This window comes from Physeter macrocephalus, chromosome 5, assembly GCF_002837175.3.
Source record: "Physeter macrocephalus isolate SW-GA chromosome 5, ASM283717v5, whole genome shotgun sequence".
NCBI classification, from domain to species: domain Eukaryota; kingdom Metazoa; phylum Chordata; class Mammalia; order Artiodactyla; family Physeteridae; genus Physeter; species Physeter macrocephalus.
Genome location: NC_041218.1, coordinates 70,519,033 through 70,545,287, shown reverse-complemented (window position 1 = coordinate 70,545,287; position 26,255 = coordinate 70,519,033). Strand labels below are relative to the sequence as shown.

Genomic DNA, 26,255 nt, shown 5'->3' with positions numbered 1-26,255 from the left:
TGAGTCTTCGGTGCCGCACGCAGGCTTTCTCTAGTTGCAGCAAGCGAGGGCTACTGTTGGTTGCCGTGCACGGGCTTCTCGTTGCGGAGCACGGGCTCTAGGTGCGTGGGCTTCAGTAGTTGTGGCACTCGGGCTCAGTAGTCGTGGCTCACGGGCTTTAGGGCGCAGGCTCAGTAGTTGTGGCGCACAGGCTTAGTTGCTCTGCGGCATGTGGGATCTTCCCGGACCAGAGATCGAACCTGTGTCCCCTGCATTGGCAGGCAGATTCTTAACCACTGCAGCCTGGTTCAGGAAACCGCCTCTTTCCCCACATCCTCATTTCTAGCACTTTGAGGTAGTTAGCGTTCCTGGCACATTCAAGGTGCTCCATCTCAGTCCTCTGTTCACTCTGATTCTAATGCAATTCTGGGTTTCTCTTTTAGGCAAACTCTTCTCCATTTCCAAATTCGGGCTCACATTTGCCTTCTGTGGGTTCCATCTTAACTAAAATAAAGCAAACTGAGTGCTTCTCTCTCTTTTCAGACCACTATGGAAATACCTCTACCCTACCCCCTTCATTATATTGACTTATTTCTTTTCAGTTTAATTGATTTTATATTTCAAAGTTTATAACTACAGGAAAATACAATGAAGAGTGTAATTGGCATCCATGTTTTTTTTCTCTCTCTTTCCCTCTCTCCCTGCCTCTCTCTCTCTCTCTCCTTTTTCTCCCTCTCTCTTTTTGCCCCCCACTCTCTCCTCTCTAATACTGTGAGCTCCTCAGGGGCAGGAGGAATTTTTTGCTCACCTTCATGTCCTCTGCTGTGCCCAGCACAGTTATTGGCACATAGGAAGCAGTCCGTAAACATTTTATAAATAATTGCATCCACAGGAGATGGAATTAGTTTAAAATGTTCTTGGGATAGAGTACTGAGACCAGCATCATTTGAACATATGATACCTACCTTGATAAAATAAGAACATAGTTTCTTAGGCAGAGTAAAAGCAAATTCAAATATCTAGTGTGAATCGGGCTGATTGGTTATTGTGGTAATCTTAGCACGAAATGCTGAACCTGACTCAGGTGTTGTTTACCTTCTCAAAGGAAAATTACACAAAACATTGCGACTAATAGGTTGTGGGGGGGATGGGAAAAAGTGGAAGGAATCAAAATGCTTTAAGGATTTTGAGCCTGGAATTGAGAAAACTGCCATGCCACTGATAGGGAGTTTGGAAAAGGTAGCTAGTTTAGCTTTGAGGAGGAAAACGTGAAATCTGTTGACTTGTAGGGAGTGGCAAGACAACCAAGAGGGAATGCCAGGAGGCAGTCAGAAGTGGGACTGAGAGAGCTCTCCTGACATCCACCCTACTTAGTTGTTGATCCCCAAAACCTTTGATCTGTAGTTCTGTCTGGTCACCAACTTTGAGAGTTTAGAATAAATTGTTTTGCAACACACACAAGTCCATCTTAGCCTTTATCTCTATAGTGTTGTCTAACTTTGAAAGTCTTCTGTTTTACTTTTCCGTGAGGTATCAGGCTCTCTGCTGAACTAGAGCCCTGCCCTGAATTTCAGATGGTTTGTCAGCAGCATAGTGTCCTGATCTACCCTTCCTTGTTCCGCGAGCCTGTACGCTGGGCACCTGTACTTTTGCCATATCCCCTTCCTTACCACTGTAATAGAACATTTTTTTTTTCTGGTCAGAAACATATTACTTCCTTAGCCTGTCATTCAAGGCACCAGATGGCCTCAGCCTATTTTCTGGGGTGATTCTGTCATCTATTCCATGTGTATTGTATAATCTAGGTACTTGCTATTTTCTGCACTCACTAGTTGGTTTCTAACCTTACTTTTTACTCTTATTTTCCCTGTTACCTGGAAAGGTATCTCTGCCATCTCCCACTGTAGAAGCCCTGCCTTTTTTTAAGTACCATCATAAATGTAATTTGTTCATGAAACTTTTCATAATTGCTCAATTTCATGTGATTTTTTTTTTTCTTCTTTGATTATCCATGGGCGTTTGTATCTCTATTCCGGCACTAAGCCTGTTCTTTGAAGTTTTGAATTATTTTTGAACTTAAAAAATATCCCTTTTCCTGATATCTCCACCCAACACACACACACACACACACACACACACACACACACACACACCCCCTTCCCCCCCACACACTTTTTTTTAATTTAATGAAGTTACATGATATAGGACTTACCAGTTTGTACGTATTCAATAAATATTAGTTGAGTGGAATTCATATGGTAATTGACACCTTGAAGATGGAGAACTGTTAAGATATGAAAATTTGTAATGGAAGATAGCAGATTAAGCATAGCCCTTTGGAGAATTCCCCATTTTGAGAGAAAAGAATAAGGGGAACAGAGATGAGGGAGCCCAGACAGGGTGACTTGCTTTGGTTATTCAGGGAGTTGTGGGAGGCCCTCCCTAGAACCCAGGTCAACTGCAGCTTATTAATCCTTTACAGAGTGAGACATTTCTGCTCCTATTTTATAGTTGTACTGCAAGTGGGTGCCAGAGGAAAAGGGTATTCCCTGGCTAACTGGACTGCAGCCTCATACCTCTTTACATCCTCTGAATGATCAATTATGTTGCAAGGTTCTTAACAAAGGACCCTTGATTCAGATCCTGAAGCACTAGGGTATTAATGCTGCAGCACTTTCTTTGCATACTAGTTCAGTTAAATTTTTCTCAAAGCTGGTTCCTATTTCTGGTAGTAACTCTTCAGTTCTGGCACTTTAGTTCCAGCCAAAATAAACTATTGTCTCAGGTCTGTATTTTTCCTGAAGCACCATGGCATTTTTATGGAATGTGGAGACAGTTTTATGTATGACTTTAATGGTAACAATAAAGGACCCAGATCCGCTTCTCTGGCCCGCTATCCTTACCTCTCTAGTCCAGCAGTGATGATATAGACTCCAAAAAGAGGGCCATCTTAAACCTTCCAAATGAAATCTATCATTTATTTACTGTGTGATGAGATGAGATATTCACTTTCCTGGTTTTATTTTTTTCCTCATCCACAGCAGCATCAAATTTTTTTTTATGTGTAGTTGGTTACATTTTTAAAGAGAAAAAAGAAGTCCCCTACTACATGATTGTATGGTTCAAAATTGTCTTGTTATTCAATTAACTAATGCTATTTAAGTCAACTTTTAAAGTAGCTGTGCTTTATCTGTAAACATTTATTATTCATGCTGCTAATGACAATTCGGAGAAGAAAATATTACATTAAATCTTGAAGACCTTTTAAATATGAAAGAGACAAAGCTTGCCTATTCTTGATATTTCTTCCATTATGTATTAATTTAATTAAAAAACACATGTCATAAGGATGAATTTGAATACTTTGGGAATATCTCTAGCATGATAGGATATTCAACATTTTGAAGACCAGATTTTCCCACTTTAATGAGTGGATAAAGGAAATCCTTCTGAGATTATTATGTTTCCATTATTTGAGTTTGTCCTGTGAACCCTCCAAAACATGGTTTGTAAATTGAGGCATTTAAAAATTAAAAGAGTTCTGAAGTCAAGTCTTTGTAAGAAGATGAGCTAATGCATACATGCTAATCCTAGAAAAAGTGATCGTTCTTTTCAAAGTTAATTAAATTTTAAAAGTCCTATTGTTTTATTAATGGTCATCTTTTAAAATGAGAAATTATGTTCTACCAATTTCAGGAAAATTGCAATAATAAACATTCCAGGATTCATAGTTGTTATTGGCTATTAAAAGCAATTATAAAGTTTAAATCTTGTAGCGTTGCCACTAGAATGTAATAACTGTTCACAGCAGCTTTAGTTTCATGTTCCATAAAATTGAGCTTCCTGTCTTTACATTTTAGAACCTAGATCATGATCCTTGAGATTTTGCTATGTTAATGCATACAATTGCTAAGGAAAGGAAATAGTGTAATATGAGAAGACAAAGAAATTGAACCATCAAAGTAGACTTTTGCATAATAAGCAGAATCTTGGTGCTTGTTGAACTTAGCTATAGAATTTACTAAAACATATCTTTGAGCCATATGTCTGAAAATGTCTTACCATTTTAATGTGGAAAGCACAGATACCTCGCCGAGATACCGTTATGATGAGTTCATGAGGCAAACCTGGATTATTGGTAAAAATGAGCAATGAAAATATTCTTCCAACACTCATTTTATGTATATTTAAGTGTCACAGGTTTGTGGGAATTGCATGATGGTTTATTTTTCTCAACAGAAACCTTAATTCATATTTTTAGAGCATTATCATTATCAGAAAAGACCTTACTTAAGCTAATAAAAACTTTCTTCCTGTAGAACTATTGAAATACCTAAAATAAAACGATTTCTACTACTAGTCTTGTTTATGAACATTAGATAAATTTTAGCTTTAGCTATGGGTTAACATAATAAATATATTTGTTATATTTTTTTCTTGGTGTGTATACCATTCTCTATAACACGGAGAATATGTGGATAATACTGTATATAAATTGCATTTAGTGTGGCAAATATATTTTGAAATATACACATCACATTCAATATAGTTCCTTGAGGATAATGAGCTATCATTAAAGAGAAAATACTTGTTAAAATCAATTATTATCTTAGAGAGGAAGAGTTAATACAGATTCACTAAAGCATTACCAAACCACTAATCTGGATATTAATTTTATGTCAGTGTGATTTATTTAAGTGAAAAATGCTGGAGCTCTTCTCAAATTCGTGATTAAATATAATTATGAATTATGGAGCTTTCTCTTTTCATTATAAAAAACTTCTTAAGTTCCATGGAGTACTTTCTTTTAATAAGTCATTGCTTTATAGCTAACTAAATGCATGAAGAGCTCTGTTTGTAATATAATGAGCAATTAAATTATAATCACTTGAGTATAGTATTTCCAATAGCCTAGATCTTTAATACCATGGATTTTGCTGAGTTTGACATACTTCAAACTCAAGTTCAAAACTTTTCTGTTGCAAAGATATTCTCTTTTTCAGTTGAGAAATAGTATATTCCCGAGTTGAAGGAAGGAAATGTGTAGGTATTTGAAGGAGACAATAATAGAAAACCAGTATCACTTTATTTGATGTCTGGGGAGAAAAAAAATATATTGTAAAAATATATTTTCAAAGTGCTATAGAAACTTTGTCCCAGGTAAAATGTTCTATTTATTTATGGGGACGTTTATAAAGTACTTTCATGTATATTATCTCATTTGTTCATTTAAGAAACCTGAGGCTGGCAGTAAACTGAGAGCAAAAGGATTACAACTATTAAATAAATGAACAGGGTTTCACACCACTGAGGTTTTTACAAGTGTGTTGCCATTTTCATTTCCATAGCTATTGCCAGAAAACTTGGTGTTTTAGTGTAAATTAATTGACATTTCTTGTGTGGCTACTAACATGGAGCTTAATTATAAACACATTCTTTTTAATTTCCAATATTTCATAGTAAGTGCACATTATGGAAGATTCCCTTTGATGTTGTAATTAAATATAAGCTTAAAAATAGGAAAATTTTCCCTTAGTACTGCCACAAGTACATACCCGTAAGCACACACTTAAATGTGTGTGAAACAAAATGCACATGACACAAAAATACTCATACACATTTCTCAGAATGCTACAAGGCTTATATACATAGTAGTTTTCCTTTTACTATTTGAAAGCCAACTCTTTCTAGAGACTAGGTACTTTGTATAGTTTACTTACATTGTCTGGTACTTAAAATAGCATGATAACCAAGAGAACATCTAAGAAATACTTTTATCTTTGTTGACAGTCATGATAATTCAGGTACTCTGTTGTCTTCCAAACAATTATTCATCTTTTTCTTTGTTTCAATTTGCTAGTTCCTTAAGTAATTTCAACGTGGAAACATCTTCAAGAGAAAATAACACCAGTATCCATCTTAAGAGAAAAATATTATTGCAATGGTGGGAAATTTGGAGGTTTTTTTTCACTCTTATGAGACTGTGTCTGTGCTTTTAGTTTCCAATACTTGGATATTGAAGGGTGGTCTTTTTCTTCTTGACATATTTTATTCTACACTTTAGGTTTGCACAGCTATTATTTCATTTAAACAACAAAACACTCAGATGCAGTGATCATTGCTGGATACCCCAATAATCTATGATTAGCAACAGTTCCCTGTGTGTTGAACAGAATTAAAAAGAAATATTTTTCACTTACTTATAGCAACTTCTAACCTTTTCTTTGTTCACAGTGACATGAGCATAGCCTCTGTGATTTACCCATTTTGATGAATTGATTGTCAGATCAGCACAGCAGGAAGAGTTTTTAATGAATCATAGATAAATGTCATCAGTTCTATAGATAAACTTTAGAATACTGCTCTGAATAGTATTGTCTAATCATTGAGATCATTCCCAGGTTAGCTAATCATACCCTCTTAGCCTAATCTATCTTTCTTTTCTAGAAGGTTCTAAGTATAGATTGTTATCCATGATGTTATGATAGTTTCTGAATCCCAGTATTCAGCTTTGTGAAATAGTAAGGTGTTACAGCAGTGTGCTAGGGCCAGTTAGTAGTGGCTCTAGAGAGGCAGTTGTTAAATTTTCAGTAAGTTTGAGAGCTAGTTGCCGTCACATTAACTTACTGGATTGAAATTCACTGTGGTGAGAGTATTTACAACATAAAAATATAAACCAGAGCATTTCCCCCCACCTTCCAGCATACAACTGGGAAAAATTCATTTGTAGTCATTCAAAAAGAGGATTCAAATATTGCATGTGATTGAAAATGTAAAAAATCTAGAAGTGCTTTATGTATGTACCAAAATTTGCCTGAATTGACTAAATGCCTATGTGACCAATGATGACTAAATAAAACAAAATATTTTAAATATTCAGAGTATAAATATATATGTACTCACACACATACAAACATATATGCACTTTTTATTTTGGCTTACTTTGAAAATAAAAGACAATGACGTTTAATTACACTCAGGAAAAATGTATGCTTTAATTTTGGCTACACTTTTTAGTAGCAAAACTGTAAAAAGAAAGTATGAAAGAAATAAAATCATACAGATTTGCAACACCCATTTATTTTTTAAAAGGAAACATAATTAAACCTTGCTGATTGGCCAAAGAAATTATGAGCACAGCTGGGTCTTTTAACATGTGTGTTGGTAGAAAGAGCTAGAAAATATAATCACCTCCTTTTGAAATCAATATCATTTTTTAAAAAACAAATCAACATGTATTTAACTAAAGGCTAGGTGAGAAATGACAACTAAGCAATTCAAATAAAATTAAAAGACTAATAAATGTGATTTAGTAAAAATTTCAGTTAGTTAAATCTTACTCATGATACGTTTTAAGCTTAATAATATTATTAACTATAGGTGTGTATTATTGGATTCATAATACATCTCAGATATACACACTGTAAATTTGCTCATTTTCCTCTGTATAGCAATCATGTGTGGATTCTGTACATGCAGAATCTGAATTTCAAAAGACTTAAGACCACACAGGTTATAAGTAGCTACAGTGGACTTCTAGCTTAGGTTGGCTGGCTTCAAAGCTCCTGATACTTTCTCTAAGTCATTCTTCCCTTCTAAATACATAAAAGTTGTAAATAATATGTAAAGCTGTAAAATGTGTATAGCTTTAATTGTAACCACAATTCTGTTTAATCAAGGCAAAACTTTAAAAAATGTATACTATTCAGATTTTTTTCCACCTATTGAAAATTATTGCAAGAGAGCAGAGGATACACTTTGCGTGTGTGTGTGTGTGTGTGTGCGTGTGTGTATGTGTGTTGGAAAATTACATTTTAGAAATAAATTTTGTACTTTTGTACAACACAGGTGTTGACCCACAGGTGTTAAGTAAAACATAATGTTGATACTTCAAGCCCCTTTCCCTCCGCAGTGTAGTGGAATACTGAATGCTATTCAATACCTAACCTTCATTTCAAAAGCTACAGGCTGTGATCTGTGACATGTGAAAAAATTATTAAACTGTGAGTTTTGACGGAATTCCTTAGTTTGATGTAAAATTACAAGCCATGAATTGTCAGGAGGACCTAGATGAAAGCTTTCCTTTTCATAGACTTAACTCTGTACCATTTATATGTTATCTTGGGAGAGATTCAAAATAAGTGTAGAGGGTTTCCCTGGTGGCACAGTGGTTGAGAGTCCGCCTGCCGATGCAGGGGACATGGGTTCGTGCCCCGGTCTGGGAAGATCCCACATGCCGCGGAGCGGCTGGGCCCGTGAGCCATGGCCGCTGAGCCTGCGCGTCCGGAGCCTAGTATAATAACATAAGTCTATGCACTGTTTGTCTATTTCAATTTTAAGCTCCTAGCCTCTATTCATTAGGTGATGGAGGCCCGCGTACCGCAAAAAAAAAAAAAAAAAAGATGGATTATAGCATAAACTGGTATGCAAATGCCACTTTATTATTGAGCCTCAGAGTTCAACAAGATTGTCAGATCCCAACACTCCTTTCTCCACAAACAGGCAGATCCCAGACTCGACCATCGTTCCTACCTTCTTTTGTCCAAGAAGTATAACTCTAGAATCAGTCTTTCTGATCTCAACCTCTTCCTTCATCTCTCAGAATAATATATATTTATATATATACTAAATGGAGGTTTATCTTTTCCTCTTATTCATTGCAACCATTCTGGCTTCACTGGTCTCTGTCATCAGCCACCTTTGCTTCCGTATTCTTTATCGCATAGCCTGCTAGTTCTTAACATTTTACCGTCAAAAATTCTTTTAAATTATCATTTCATCTCTTCAGACAGATCTTATGTTTCAGATTTTTTTCAAAGTAAATTTCACTGCAGTTTTTCCCAACTCAAAATATATATAAGTAGGGCTTTCCTGGTGGCACAGTGGTTGCGCGTCCGCCTGCCGATGCAGCGGAACTGGGTTCGCGCCCCAGTCTGGGAGGATCCCACATGCCGCGGAGCGGCTGGGCCCGTGAGCTATGGCCGCTGAGCCTGCGCGTCCGGAGCCTGTGCTCCGCAACGGGAGAGGCCGCAGCAGAGGGAGGCCCGCATACCACAAAAAAAAAAAAAAATATATATATATATATATATATATATATATATATATAAGTAGTAAGTAGTAGTAATAATTGAGGAGAAAGAGGATGGTATGACTTGTACACTTTGAGAACCATCATCAACACTTCTGTCATTTTAATATTATTATGCTCAAACATTTACATCAGACATTTTAATTTTGTAAAATTATTAAATCACAAGTTGATTTAACCATAGAGCACTGATTTTATTTTTATTGGTTTTTATTTTTTATAAAGCATGTACTACTTAGTGAATGTAAACAGAATTCTATTTGTGGAGAGTACCTAAGTAATGTTCCATGAATATAAGTCATAAATTCTTAGACTTCTCCCAATTGCAAAAATCCCTTTACAAAAACAATCACAAATTGACTTAATGCAGATTGGTCACCCTGAGGCTGTTTTCCTTCTTGCCAGTACAGCTGCAGCAGAGAAATGGATCACAAAGCATTGAATTCTACCAGCAGCAGTCAAAAGGAAACCGACTGCTGCTTGGTGCATGGGCCGGAATCCCGAGTTGGCTGGGATTTTCCAATTATTTTTATTGTATTACTTTTATCTATTAATTATGTTTATAACTTATCTTTTATTGCTGTGAAATTAAAGAAAAATCAATTTATTAGTCATTTGCTATTAATCTTCCCGTATAGTTATTTCTGAGGTTAAAAAATACCTATGTGATTAACTTCTCAAACCCTCTATGTGAAGAAAGTTGTAAGTAGACTATATATGGGTTCATAATGCTGTTTAGTAAATACTTCTGATTTTATTTTTTTAATCAATTTAAGAATGTTAGTTAAACATTTTGTATATTCTAATATCAAGGCAGAATATGACTCTTCTCTACCTAAAACCATATACCTGCTGCTAGGATTCTTTGCAGGAGAATAAACACATGCAGGTAGGCACACACACACACACACACATACACACACACACAAGCACACTATCTGACTCCAGGTTTGGTTAAATTTCATCAAATATCCCAATAAAACTTTCAGAGGAAACAAGAATTCATACATTGATCCCACTGGGCCTTATACAATGTCACCTCAACAGTTTCATTGGAAAAATCATAATTAAACCTTCAGCTTCATTTGTAGTCTAGCCAAAAATAATACACAGATCCTTTTAGAGATTTGTGCATTTTGCAATGTAAAATAAAGCTCTGCTAGTTACTGTGTAAATTCTAAAGTTCCTAGGTTTTAAGTTGACTTCTGTTTTCAGAACAAAATTTTCATATGCTTAAAAAAAAAACTTTCTAACTCCTGATTCTATCAAATCTATCATTTTCAATTACTGAGGTCCTTAGAGCCTAGTTCCCCCCTAAAAATGTCTAGAGCTTGCAGTTGATTACTGAGTGCCCACAGTATGCGAGTACTATGCTAAATGATATACTTAATTTTATCTCCTTCACTTTAATTCTATGTTAAATATGCAGAAAAGGAAGTTTAATGGTTGAATATGCAGATAAGTGGCAGAGACTGTGGTCTTAACATCTGCTCATTTGGCATTTTGGATAATAAAGATTCTGTTTGTATAGTTTTCATAGCCATATTTAGTATCACAATTAAATACTGATGTTTCTGAAATCCTTGTTCTTTGGACGACGCCATGCAATAGGTAAGGATATTTAAGGAGTTGGAAAAATGCTTTTATGTCTCTTTCTATAACTGAATGACACTTGAGGCCTATAAGCATGACCTGATAGTATGTGATCTCTGATGAGCACTTTAGTCACTCTGAGTCTCTTTATTTCTTATCTATAAATATAGCAGGTGGAACTAGATGATTTGTAAGAATCTGTTCAAGTTCTAAAATTCATGCATATTAAATCAAGATTTATTAATTAAACCAAGATTTACTAATTAAATTATATATATTTAATAAAATAATGGATTTATTATAGCTCTTACGTGAGTTGACATATTGTAGAAACATAGCATTGACAAAAAAACTTCATGAGCAATTTTAATCTGCAGACAATCTAGTCATTGACTTGGAGGAGGTAAGGCTTGGCTGTGGAATAAAAGTGGTGGTATTTGCACATAAGACATTTACTTCTGAATCAACTTGGTCATTCCTAGAGAGAGTTGTGTAACTTGGAGTTATTGATGTTTTTGTTTTTTTTTTTTTTAAAGAAGATGTTGGGGGTAGGAGTTTATTAATTAATTAATTTATTTTTGCTGTGTTGGGTCTTCGTTTCTGTGCGAGGGCTTTCTCTAGTTGTGGGAAGCGGGGGCCACTCTTCATCACGGTGCGCAGGCCTCTCACTGTCGCGGCCTCTCTTGTTGCAGAGCACAGGCTCCAGACGCGCAGGCTAGTAGTTGTGGCTCACGGGCCTAGTTGCTCCGTGGCATGTGGGATCCTCCCAGACCAGGGCTCGAACCCGTGTCCCCTGCATTAGCAGGCAGATTCTCAACTACTGCACCACCAGGGAAGCCCTGATGTTTTGTCTCAAATATTATCTGTACTCAGTGGTTCTCAACTGGGAGTAATTTTGCCCCTTGGGGGCACTGAAAACAATTGGAGACATTTTGAGGGTCACGACTGGGGTAAGGTTGCCAGATTTCACCAATATAAATACACAATTCCAAGTTAAATTTGAATTTTCGATCAAAGATCAATATTTTTAATATAAGTATGTCCCATGCAATATTTGGGGTATACTTAACTAAAATGCTGTTCATTGTTTATCTGGATTTTAAATTGAAATGGAAGTCCTGTGTAGTATCTGAACAATGAAGTGGAGATGGGAGTTGCTGCAGGCACCTAGTGAGGAGAAGCCAGGGATGCTGCTAAATATCTTACAATGCCCAGGACAGCCATCACCCATTTATCTTGAATATGCTCATATTTCACTGCATATAAATGTAATAAGAATTATCCAGTCCAAAATGTCAATAGTGCTGAGGGTGGGAATTATGAACTATATATAATCAGTTCCTTCACTTGGTATAACATTTAATCTCTTGGGTTTTAAATTTTATAATCGTGACACTGCTTTGGCACTTTTCTATCTGAATATGTCTCCATATTCGATAGAGTATGGACCTGTCTCCATCTGTCATCAATTATATGAAAGATGTTGCTTTGAAAAGTTAATACAAAGCAATATTGAGTGATGCTCTTTTTTTAAGCTGAAGGTCATTCAAATTTTTATAACAGAAGAAAGCCCCTTAGGATTGTCACTGAAATCATAACTCATGACCACAGCATGGAAATCAAAGATCCAGAACAGATTCAGAATTAGGTGCTTAGCATTGGGAATATGAACATGAATAAGGCAAATTTCTTAATATTAAATTACCTGAAGTCTAGAATCCAGAGAAGCAAAGCAGACATGAAGATAAATGAAAAGCTCAGTAATTTATAAGAGTTACTGCTATAAAAATATATTAAAGTCACTTGCCAAAAAATATATATGGTGAATTGCCAAAAAAGGCTGAGAACAATGGCATAAATGCAAGCCCTCACACTCTTAGAAAATGTAGACTTATCTTCCAGTATATAAAAGAAAACTATGGAAGCTCTGCTCTTCCATGTCCAAGGAATTTATCAAGCTGTTAGCAGAATTGGTGCTGAATTTTCTAAGGCCTCACCGCAAAAGCTATATGGTGCTGTCTGAAGTCGAAAGGGATCTCAGTCCCTTTTGACCTGTTGACAGATGTAAATTAGAAATGTCACAATTCTTCTGGCCACTGCCAAGTGACGTAGATCCCTGATTTCTGAAAGAGTTTCTTTCCCTCCTCATTCTCTCAGGGACACTGTAACACCATGTAACCCCATGCCGTTTGCTGACATAGAGCTGAATAGAAGGTGAATGAGAAATGGATTAGAGGTTTGCATCCTCTTCATGTCCTTGACTATTGCTTATGTGTGTATTAAAATGTAAATATGAATGCCCGTATTCATCCCCAATTACTGAATAAATGAGAACAATAGTTGACATCAAACATTTATGTTCTAGTAGGGGAAGTAAAGGATCCATACAGTGGCAGAATGTGGTAAGCATTGTAAAAAGGAAATATGACAATTTCATGGGATCCCAGAGGAGAGGTGCACTTTTAAACTAATATGATCAGGGAAAATATAATGGAATGCTGTATGTCAAAAGCTCTCCACTAGGGGTTCCTGGTCCCATCGGAGGTGGAAATGGTGATCCTTGTGAAAGCCTTTGCTATCAGGCACAATCCAAGCAGGTACATGTGCCTTGTTCTGTTGCATCCCCTTGTCCTGGGATATAGCTAGAGGCACAAAGTCAATTCTAGTCTTCTGTAATGAGTTTCTGAGCCTAGAAGTGGTGTAGCAAGATTGGAGACGTTTACGTTTACCCTGAAGACATGTGTTGATTTTGTTTTTGTGTTAAATACTTTGAATTTGGTAGTGAGAACTAAATCTGTGCTAAATTTGACTCAAGTCAAGTTGCACTATATTTCCATTTTATGTGTCTTTGGCTTCTTTTTCAATTTTTAGCAAAAATACTGTTTTTATTAAATATATTTGAATTGTACATCAATCATGATATTAATTTCATCAAAATTTCTTAGTTCTTTGACATTTCACTTTGTATTTATGTCACAAAAGAAGAACAATTTAGTTGGCCTCTTACTATCAGAAAGAACTACATAGTAAATAAATAATAAAAATGCCAAGGTAATGAATTTAAAAAAAAATCAACTGTTCACGTCTCATTATTTAAAAACAAAGGGACTCCATCAAGAAGAAGCTGTAAGGTAAAACTATATTCATATATTGATGGGCACAAAAAGTACAGAATTGAAATGAGTTATTGCTTAGGTACCTATTTTATTTTGATCATTTTTATTACATATATTTTTATTGAGGAAAACTGACATACAATATTATAGCAGTTTCAGGTGTAAAACATAGTGATTCAGCATTTGTATATATTGTGGAATGATCACCGCAATAAGTCTAGTTACCATCTGTAACCATACAACATTAATACGATATTATTGACTCTATTCCCCATGCTATACTTTATATTCCCATGATTTATTTATTTTCTAACCAGAAATTTGTACTTCTTGATCTCCTTCACCCATTTCATGGCCCCCCAGGCCCCCAACTTCCCTCTGCAAACACCAATCTGTTCTCTGTATCTGTGAGCCTGGGTGTTATTTTGTTTTGTTTGTTTGTTTTGTTTTGCTTTTTAGATTCCACATATAAGTGAAATCATGTAGTATTTGTCTTTCTCTGACTTATTTCACTTAGCATAATACCCTCAAGGTCCATCCACTTTGTCACAAATGGTAAGACATCATTCTTTTTTACAGCTGAGTAGTATTCTATTGTATATGTATGTATACCACAATTTCTTTATCCATTCATTCATCCATGAACATTTAGGTTATTTACATATCTTGACTATTGCAAATAATGCTGCAGTGAAAATGTGTATATCTTTTTGAATTAGTTTTTAAATTTTCTTTGGAGAGATACTCAGTGGTGGAATTGTTGGATCATATGGTAGATATATTTTTAAGTTTTGGAAGAACCTCCATACTGTTTTTCCATAGTGGCTGTACCAACTTACATTCCCATCAAACAGTGCATGAAGGTTCCCATTTCTTCACATCCTCACCAACACTGTTATTTGTTACACTGTTATTTGTTGTCTTTTTGTTAATAGCCATTCTGACAGATGTGAGATTATATCTCATTGTGGTTTTGATTTGCATTTCCCTAATGATTAGTGATGTTGAGCCTCTTTTCAAGTGCCTTTTTTTGTTATTGAGTTGTATAAGTTCTTTATATATTTTAGACATTAACCCCTAATTGGAAATATGATTTTCAAATATCTTCTCCCATTTACTAGGTTGCCTTTTCATTTTTTTGATGGCTTACATCACTGTATAGAAGCTGTTTAGTTGGATGTAATCCCATTTGTTTATTTTTGCTTTTTTTCCTTTGACTTTGGAGTCATATAAAAAAGAAATTGCTAAGACCAATGTCAGGGGGCTTAATGCTTATGTTTTCTTCTAGGAATTTTATGGTTTCAGGTTTTACATTCAAGTGTTTAATCCATTTTGCATTAATTTTTGTATACGGTGTAAGATAGTGGTTCAGTTTCTTACTTTTGCATACAGCTGTCCAGATTTCCCAACACCATTTATTGAAGAAGCTGTCCTTTCTCCATTGTATATTCTTACCTCCTTTGTTGTAAATTAGTTAACCATATATGGTGGATTTATTTCTGGGCTCTCTCTTCTGTTCCATTGATCTCTATGTCTGTTTTTTATGCTAATACCATATTGTTTTGGTTACTATAGCTTTGTAATATAGTTTAAAATCAAGGAGGGTGATATTTTTAGCTTTGTTCTTCTTTCTCAAGATTGTTTTTGTCTATTTGGGGTCTTTTGTTTTTCCGTACAAATTTTAGAATTATTTGTTCTAGTTCTGTTAAAAATGCATTGGAATTTTTATAAGGATTACATTGAATCTGTAAATTGCTTAGGATAGTATGGACATTTTAACAGTATTAAATATGAACATACTGATTTCATTAATCAAAAACCTCCCAGCAAACAAAATCCAGGACCAGATGTTTCACTGGCGAATTCTACCAAACATTCAAAGAAGAGTTAATACCTATCCTTCTCAAAGTCTTTCAAAAAATTGAGGAAGAGGGAACACTTTCAAACTTATTTTATGAGTTCAGCATTACCCTGATACCAAAACCAAACAAGAACAACATACACACATAAAATTACAGGCCAATATTGCTGATGAACATAGATACAAAAATTCCCAACAAAATATTAGCAAACCAAATCTAACAATACATTAAGTATTAGCAAACCAAATCTAATGATACATTAATGTATTAACAATACATTAATATGATCAAGTGGAATTTTTCAAGGATGGTTTAACATTTGCACATCAATCAACATGATAGGCCACATTGTCAAAATGAAAGATAAAAATCATATGATCATCTCAATAGATGCAAAAAAAGCATTTGACAAAATTCAGCTTCTATTTATGGTTAAAAAATAACCTCTCAGCAAAGTGGTATAAAGGAAATGCATCTCAACATAATAAAGGCCATGTATGACAAAGCTACAGCTAATATTATACTCAATGGTAAAAGGCTGAAAGCTTTTCCTCTACGATCAGGAACAAGACAGGGATGTCCATTATTACCACTTTTATTCAACATAGTATTGGAAGTCTAAGCCACAGCAATTAGGAAAGAAAAAGCAGTAAAAGACATAAATTGGAAAGAAAGAAGTAAAAACCGTCACTATTTGCAGTTGACATAATACTATATACAGAAAACCCTAAATACGCCACCAAAAAAACTGTTAGAAATAATAAATGAATTCAGTAAAGTTGCAGGACACAAAATTAATATACAAAAATCTGTTGCATTTCTATACACTAGAAATGAACTATCAGAAAGATAACTCAAGAAAACAATCTCATTTACAATATCATCAAAAAGAAGAAAATATCAATACCTAGGAGTAAATTTAACCAAAGAGGTGAAAGACCTATACATTTAAAACTATAAGACATTGATGAAAGAAAGTGAAGAAGACACAAAAAATGGAAAGATATCCTGTACTTCTGGATTGGAAGAATTAATATTGTTAAAATGCCCGTATCTACTTTAAATTGGCTAAAATTCCTATAACTGCTATCATCTTAAAATTATAGAGGAGGGAGGAAGCAAAGAGAAGGACTTTGTTATAATATTTGCCAGTTTATCCTAGGAATGCAATGCAATGCCAAGGTAAGATTATTACCTACTGTGGGGAAGCATCTATATATAAGGTGTGGGTGACTTTAAGAGACCCAAATATTTTATTTTTATGTATATTCTGAGGTATTTGTTTTCAAATTATTTATATCCAGATTCATACCAAGTTATTAAATTGGTACTAATTTAAGAACAATCTTGTGCTATTATGTCTCTCTCTTTCGCTCTCATTCTAAAATGTGACCTAAAAATACATAGATTTTATAAAGTATCTCAAGTCTTCATACTCTTTTCCTCTATGTAATTACATTGTGTGGTATGATTCTGTAATGTTACCAATTATAATATTTGCTTATGTAGGTAGCTACTGCTAAATACTGACACAGTCATGTACACTGAATTTTGATTTTTCTCACTTTAAGAATTAGTTGTATAAAATTATGCCCAAGTGTATTGGGAAAAAGTCAAATCTGTAAACTAAAATTTACTCTGACATAATAGTAACTATTCTGTTACATAAAAGTTTTAGCTCTTCACAGTTAATCTTTCAATATCTCCCACCAAGTAAGAACCTAAATGCCTTTAACAGAAATAAATAGGGTATCCTTTATAAATCATTTGTTCAAAACATACAATTGGCAACACAAATGTAATAAAAATAAATATATCTTCAGTTTCACTAATGTGAGATTTATCTGACTTATTTCATTCCTGAAAGCATACTAGACAATCCCATGAGTAATCAAGGAGGCAGTGAAGAGAGAGGCTGGATGGTAAAAGAGTACATTCACCAATTGATAATCACTGGTCCAGCCCATAGAATGACTTTTGCATGTTGAATACAACTGTCACTATTACTAAACTGTTACTAAAAATGGAAATTTCTTTTTTTTTCTGGTCTTTGAAATTTGGGTTTGCTTTGTAAGAGAAACTGTTATAGTAGCTCTACGTTTTTCACATCAATGGTATAAGAAACAGTGGATATTTTCAATGCTAATTTCTATTCTAGATTTTAGCATAGTAGTTTTCAATCCTTTTTTCCCCTTACATACCTCAGTGTATAATAGCCACATTCATTAGTAATAGTAGCTCACTATGATTGTGGTTCTCAAATCTGGAGAGTGGATCACCTAGAGGATTTAAGAACCCCTGGGGAAGATTATTTACTCTGAAAAAAAAAAAAAAAATCTGGAAAGGCTGAAATGCCCACTCATTAAGAAGCTGGAGTAGCAAGTTGGATAAGTTTCCCATAAGGAAAGCAATTTCCCATTTAAATGTGAAAATTACTAGCATCAATAGGATTATTCTATAAATTACCCTACATCTATCCACAATCTCTATGCCTATATAAATATAATTATTAGCTTCCTATATCTACTATTTGTGGAGCTTTGTTAATAATAACAGAATATCTCTCATTTTGAATAGCTTACAAAACGTTAATACAAGAAGTTGCAAAGCACTAGAATAGACTGTGGCTTAGTATTCATTTTTTTCTTCAGAATATGAAATAAGTATTCATTTTAGTCTAAGCTATGGAGACCTTCCTTTACATTTTGATATTTTACAGACATTGGTAAATTATGTTCTTCATTTAAACAAGTTAATAAGTTTACTCAGAGTAGCTAAAAATATACTCAATCATACTTTATTATTTCTCTTTTGCTAAAAGGTATTCTGTGCCACTAGTGAACAGACCAAGCCCTCACATTACTTGTCGTCAGTAAAACATTATTATCTTTTGGCATCCTCTTGCACTAGGGGAAATAAAAAGTCACATGTGGAGAAGTTCTAAATGCTAGACAGAAACGATCCTTGGAGGGCAATTTTTATCCTCCACGGAAGTATTGCAGACTTCTTCCATTAGCATAGTCCCAGGGAGCAAAAGGTTAGGGAACTGGGACTGCCAACTATACCTGAACACATAAGTCAACATTTCCTCCAAGCCGTGAGGGAGTGTGAGAGTGCACCCACATGTGCATTAAAGTATCTGAGACGAGAAACAACAATTGTACTATTTTACATTGCAATGTACTGTACAGATGGTGACATTTTGTTTGCGGTTGAAGGCAAGAAAGGAGGGCAGTTTCCAGACTCCCCCCTCAACACCTACCATTTGGCATAGGATATGGAAGGTTGAAGAAAACGGAGGGAGTTTTGCCTCAGTTGAAACAGCTGGGAAACAGATGGAAGCTAATGTGCAATTTGCCAAAAGCCTCGTCCAAGGCTCTCACCCCTTTTCCACTAAAGAAAAGCTAGTCAGGTGATAGTAGTAGAAGCTTCAGGGTCAGCAAACGATGGACTTTGCAAAATACAGGGGAAAAAAGTCAAAAAATGTTTAAAATCCAAGATTATAGAAAATATAAGTCCAGAAATGCAATCCCAAGGAGCATGTTTTTCACAGGAAAGAAAAAGCATCATGGGTGGAAACCACAACAGAATCACAGATCCAAGGATAAAAGTGTCCACATAATTGACATTGGTGCCACCTCAGCTACATTGACATTCTCTTTTAGGTAATGAAATCAAGAAGCACATACCCACTCTTTGTCATGTTAATTACAATATAACTGTTCCATTTGTGCTTATTGTAAGTGTAAGTGTGCACAAGTCACATCATTTTAGTCACTGGATTTCACTTTGTGAGCTACTTTGGTTTGGAATTCAGGCACTTGGTAAGTTGCTTTTGGATATAAATGTTGAATTATAGCCAGACTTTTGTTCAAATTCAGTTGCTGAATGTATAAACCTTCTCTTGTATATTTCTAGTTTCAGTGGGCATGCGTATAGATCCACTGCGTGCAACCCTTCTTCCAAGAACTGGCCCAAGTTTTGTATGTTTGTGTGTGTCTGTGGCATTTTTGAAGTACTGCTGAATACTGCGAAAGTTAAAAGAAATTGGTTTCAAAAATAAATACAACTTAATAGGCTTTCCTCAATGTGAATTTGTTCATTCATGCTTATATAAGGGAATGTGTTAACCATGAATCATTCCAATTGAATTGCTTATGAGAAAAAATGCCCTGGCTTTGCTTTCAGTTTCCAGAGTTGCATTACTGAAGGGAAAAGAGCATTGTCCCCACATAAAGAATAATCAGCCACAGATTTCAGACTAAACATGGCTCCAAACTGGCAAAAATATAGTTTTGATTCACGTGAGAACAAGAGTCCTCGTGAGAGGGACTTATCTGAATATTCTGGGCTGTGACTGAGTTTGCCTCTGCCAGTACAGCTGATGGAAAAGTTTAAAAAAAAAAAAAAAGAAATCAATCATCGGAAAGTTTTGTTCGCATAATACCAGAATAGCAAAATGCACCAAAAATGTGGAGGTTGGCAAATCTGTGGCTTAAAAAAGTGGATAATGCAGGTTCCACTTAGAGCCAGGTAAGTTCACATGGTGTAAACACAGCCTAGCTGAGAACTCACACATCTTCTAATCTGTAACTCATCTGGTCCCAGTGGCTTACAATCAGATACAGTCAGCCTGTGTCTAACATATCACGAACCACTTTTCGCACTGGATAAAACCATGACTGCCCTGTCAAGGTGGGGAGGCAGTCAACACGGGGCTATGTGACAAGCCCAGAAATGTGGTCTGTGAATTCTAAAGAATTTATGACAGTGCCAGTGCACCAGTCAGTGAAACATGCCCTGTGATCCCTCACAGGAAATTAATGGCCAAGTATGCCAAAATTTTGATGCAAACCTATTGCCACTGCTGCTACTAGACCTAGAAAACTACATTTGGCCAGCGTAGATTCTGGTAAGAGTCAAATCAAAACTGTTTACATTAGAGCACCTTGTCTAGCGGATTTCCATTATGCAGACCCCTCTTGACTTTAGTTAGACTTCCCCCAGCCAGACAGAAAGGAAAAGAACACTAAAAAAACAATATCTTATACATAGCTTATTTAAGCATCATTGGATGAAGAAACAAATACCGCTTTAAAAGGTCCTTCATAAAGCTGTACCATACTATATTTGTCAATTAAAAAAATGTCACACTTCGTAATCTGATTGACCGTCATTTTTCCTATATCATTTATCTCATTTGGCTTCAAAGAAGAGTTCATTGTATCACTACCTGGTAAAGGCATCACTATTTGTGTGTACAGGCTCAAAAATAATTAGAAAACTGAAATAATTTTTGAGAGAGTACAGACATGCCACTTTATCTTGATTATGTTGATATTTCACTGAGGTAAATTTGACATGAATTATTAGAGCTGGTATGATTATCTATTACTTTTTATATGTAGAATTTTTTTCCATTATAGACACACGTTCTGTTCTTCAGTATGTTAAGAATGTCTTCTAACCTACATCTCAGGGATATTATGAAGATAAGTAAAATAACTCTATGTTAATTATGTCTTGAACTCTTAGAAGAAAAGATGGCATGATATGCTTGCTGTAAATTATGATTTTTTTCTACAGGGCATTATAAGATTTGGTGTTTGGGTGCCTTATTTTAGGTGTTGTGCATCTTATGTTTATCTCATATGTAGGGAAAAAACATTTAAAACTCTGTTCATATTTTGAGTTAAATGAACAAAATTGTATTTATAGATTCCACATTGCACTAAGTATTACTCAAAATAAAAGAAGAGCATTGCTATTCCCTTCAAGGAGATGGCATTTAAATTGAAATTTAAAAACCAATACACACACACACACACACACACACACACACACACACACACACACACACACACATACACTTACGTATGCTTACTCTGAGCTTGAACTGACTTTTATGGTCCAGTTGCTAGATATTTGAATTGCTCAGATAGTCACATACTGAGTCACCACTGTTTCTTAGGATCACTCTGTTTAGTCATACTTAGACCTCAAGAATTTATGTTGAAAAACTTATTAGAAAAAATTTTATATCTGAATAGTTTAGATAGAAAATTGTTTTCTAGAGGGGCTTTGTTTTATCTTTTTATTATAACAGCATGTTAAGAGCAGTTAAGTATTTTGTTCCTATTTCAAATGAAGAAAACTAGACACTTCCCCAATTAGGTTGTGAGTCACTTGGGGGCACACTGGGGAAAAAAAGAAATTTATCTCACCCTGTTGAGATAAGTCTTACTGTCTTTGGTCTCTCTCTATTTTTACCATGTCTAACGCTACCTGAAAAAGTAGTTACTCAGTAAATGTTTCTGGTATGAATGATATGATTGAACATGTTTAAATGAATGAACTAAATCTAATTCTCTCTTTTATTTTCAGACTCCCAGGAAGGAAATTACAAGTCAGAAGTCAATAGCAAACCCAGGAAGGAAAGAACAGCTTTTACCAAAGAGCAAATCAGAGAACTTGAAGCAGAATTTGCCCATCATAATTATCTGACCAGACTGAGACGATATGAGATAGCAGTGAATCTGGATCTCACTGAAAGACAGGTAATGTCGGATATTGAGATTATATGATATTTTTAATTGCTTTGGGTCAACAGTCTTCTCCCGCCATTTTTGAAATATCTAGATCTGTGGTTCTTAAATATCATTGGAAAGACAGATTTTCTCTTTCATGATGAAGCTTTTGCCCAGCAAAATGACAAAATTAAGAAATAATAAGATAGCCATGTTTTATAGAAAACTGCATTTATTCAGTTTAAGGAATCATCCTTTGTTCTGTGATTGTACCTTTCTTATATTTTTTAATTTTAAAATATTATTTCTTTTATATAATGACGGCATATGGAGAGGAATTTTATTTGCTTATATTTAAAAATCTCCTTATTTTGCATAATAGAAAGTTGGCAGTCCCATGTTAGTTTCCTCTATTGCTCAGGATAGGGTTTATGTTGCACATTAACCCCCAAACCTCAGTGACATAGGAAAAAAGTTCATTGTTTGTTCACTCTCCATACTAACTTTACAAGTCCAGCACTCCAAATAATCACTCAGGGACCCAGTCTGACCCTCTGGCATCCTGACATGTGGTGTCCTTGGTAACCACAGGAGGTAAGAAAGAGTTGGAGGTTCATGCATTGACCTTTAAATGTTTTCACCTGGAAATGACCCATGTCACTTCCATTTACACTCTAATGTCCGGAAATAGTCAATGGTACCACTTAAATTCAAGGGAGCTGGGAAATTATGGGAGCAAGGCTACATAGATCATTGGTAAACATTTTTACCCCATTACTTCAAATATTTTTGAAATTGTATTGGTCTCAGAAATTCAAAATTCTGGTACCCACTCATTTAGAGAACACTTTGAAATTATTAGTGACTTGTGGACACCAGTTAATAAGACCTAAATCATATTTTAAATTAATTACTTTTTAGGTCCTTTCTTGTATTTTAATTGAATGGCAAATGATTTGCTCCAGTAGTGTTCCCAGAGCACTCCTTATATGGATTCTGATTTTCCCTAGGAGAATCTACACTACTGATGGTTAATAGTTGCTAATCTTTAGGAAAACATTCCTGAAAGGCAAATGCAAACATCTTTATGGACAGTGCAGTTTTGATTGGCACTCTTAGGAGTAGAGTCTCATTTCCTCTTCCACTGTATGCACCTCCTCCAGGGATCCCACTGGAAGCAAAGAAAGATCAACATGGTGTGGACAGATGAATACTGTCTTAGGAGAGCAAGTTATTTTATCCAACTTCTTCAATCATCTGCTTTCCTTATGTTAATTTCTGTATTTCAGGTTTTAGTAGGATAATTCTGGGTAGTGAAAATATACAGAGGAACACTTTTACGTGGTTTTATTTATTGGCAGTTTATATTTTATTAAATATTACGACTAGTACCGAAGTTATGGAGCACAACATTTTCCTTCCCTTGAACTTCACATACAAAGTTCTCTCCATAAGTGTACAACATTTGGCATGCTGGAAAGTAGGATCCAAAATCTACATTGTCAGACATCTGTTTTTTTGCTTTTGTTTTTTTTTAACTGGAAACAGAAAAAAAGGAGGGTGGAATTATACATTAATGTTTTTATATAGAGACAGTGAATTCTAGGAAATGAAAATATTTTAAATGATACATAAAGGAAATAAGAAACTAGGGTTTGCTTGTAATCTACAGAAATATGGGATGCATTACTGTGTTTAGTCTAGAGAAAAGTCAAGATCTGTGCTTTCTTTTCTGGGAATGTCCTATGGTTACCTGTCATTATCTGATCATAGAGCAGAGGTCTCACTTTGGCTAAGAATAATGTCTTTTTAGGAGAAATTCTGTAAATTTGGTTTGGGAATTTTGAAGGTATTTTGGGTATTACTTCTTTTTTCCTAAGTGACTTGCCATTCTTGGAAAAGAATCAGAAGCCATTATGTGAAAAACTTATGTACATATATATACATACCCACACACACACACTATATACACGCACATGCACAATTTTAATCTTTGTTTTTTAAAAAGAGTCCCTTTAAAATTTGTATCACTTAGCCTTTGCTGTGTAACAAGCCACTCAAAAGTCTTAATGGCTTTAAATAATAACCAACATTTAATTTGCTCAAAATTTTGAAGATCAGAGATTTTGACTGGGCTCAATTGGCCTACTTCTGGCCTTACCTAGCCCTCATGGAACTGTAGTCTGTAGCCCTCATGGAACTGTAGTGGGTAACTAAGAATTGGTTGGTGTAGGCAGCCTCACCTGGGACATCTTGTCCCTGTTGCATATGTGGTTTCATCTTCTAATAGGCTCCCTGGGATTCACAAATGGTGGTGGAAGCATTCCCAGGAGTATTTAGAGGAAAAACGCCAATGTACAAGGGCTTTCAAAGCCTCTGCTTGCATCATATTTACTAATGTCCCATTGTCTAAAGTGAATCGTATGACCAAGTTCCGTGTCATTGTAAGAGAGGACCGCCTATGGGAGTAGACACATGGAAGGAAGGCAAAATTTTTTGGAGGTCATTAGGGAAACAATCTAACTATAGCCTCATAGAGGGAAAAAATAACAACAACAACAAACACTGAGAGTTAATTACGTTTTCAAAGAATTGAAAATTTTGTATTGTGTAGAAGAGTTTTTTTTATCCTATAAATCTCTATTAACGGTTTTGCAAGTTAATAAGAAAATATGATGGATGTATGTGGAATCTAAATTCCCAATCAAAATTATGTCTTTAGTTTTGGTTAGTCAGAAAAAAATTTAATTGTTATGAGAAAAATCTGAACAAAAATCCTAGATTTGCCAATTGGAATTGGGTATTCTTAGGCAAGTAACAATCTCCCCAAGGCATAAAATGGAAATTAAAACTACCTTCTCTTTCTTCTACTCAGGTTTATATGTCACAATGAATGTGAAAGAAATTTTAGCATAAACTATAAAACAAATCTATCACCCAGAAGGGGGAAAACTTCTTTGCTATGCAAGGCATAGTGAGTTAATCCTTTTGTAACACAAATATTTGTTGAGCTAGATGATAGAAATAAAATCTTGTTAAAATAAGCTGGACAAGTCTGGTAGAACTCATGGAAGAAGCAAAAATTGAACGAGTGTTAACTATTGTGATGAGTGTTGAATAGCAAAAGAGAGGAATGACAGGGTCATCTGAGAGAATGTTTCTGGTTATGCCAAATGTTCATGTCTTTTTCCTCTACTTCTGTACACATTCAATATCTTAAATTAAGAATCTGAAGGCTTTTTTTTCTGGGCTGAATTTTACTATGCTAAATGCATCAGAAAAATATTGTATGCTGTCAATCAATTTTGCTATTCTTAAAGGTCTGAAAGCATATTCCTCCAAGATGCCAGAGTGCTCATTCCAGTGAGATATTTTCAGTTTATTTTCTCATGGTTGGGCTTTTAAAATTATAAACATAGAGTTATAAACTGAACCCTTTGCATTCATCTTCTTTTAATTGAGATACAGCTATTCCATTACTTTGATTTTGCATTAATGTCATACATACTTACCTATGTAATCTATATCTTGACATATGAAATCTTAAATAACTCCCCTTTTATAGGATTTCCACATGTAAAATATTCTAATTATAGATGTACAATTTTTCAGTTCCATTCTGCTGCAAGATTTATTTTTTCCATACTTTAAAATACATGAGATTTATTAAAGTAACTTAAATGTATACACCAAAGAATATTATATATAACTCCATTTTGTTCAGTGTTTTCCTTAACTTTAATAGAATGTTTAATCTCCTAAAAAAATTTTTATTGATTTTTTAAAAGCCTTTCAGATTCAAATATAGAAAAAGAACTTGTATGTTCTAATAATGTAAAGGGAAAAAACAACAAATATTGAACCATTTCCATTAATAGCAGAATTGTTTCACAAGAAATAACTTTCTCCTAAATGAAAACTTACTTTATAACCAGAAACAGTTTTTAGATGTAATTTTATTTAGAACATTTACATAATTGCCTATAAAATATGTATATGTATAATTGATATGTTATTTGTAGATACTGCTCCCTTGTTTATATCACCCAATCAATATACTTGCCACAATGCTCTGATGGGCCACATACAT

The 26,255-nt window shown here is 34.8% G+C and overlaps 1 protein-coding gene across 1 annotated transcript in view; it reads left to right on the top strand.

Moving 5' to 3' along the window:
• MEOX2 (mesenchyme homeobox 2) overlaps positions 1-26,255 on the top strand; it is a 64,756-nt gene that overhangs the window by 27,303 nt on the left and 11,198 nt on the right. Inside the window, exon 2 of the mRNA XM_007120404.4 lies at positions 22,023-22,195. Coding sequence (XP_007120466.1) covers positions 22,023-22,195 — 173 coding nt within the window. The remainder of the gene's footprint in view (positions 1-22,022; positions 22,196-26,255) is intronic.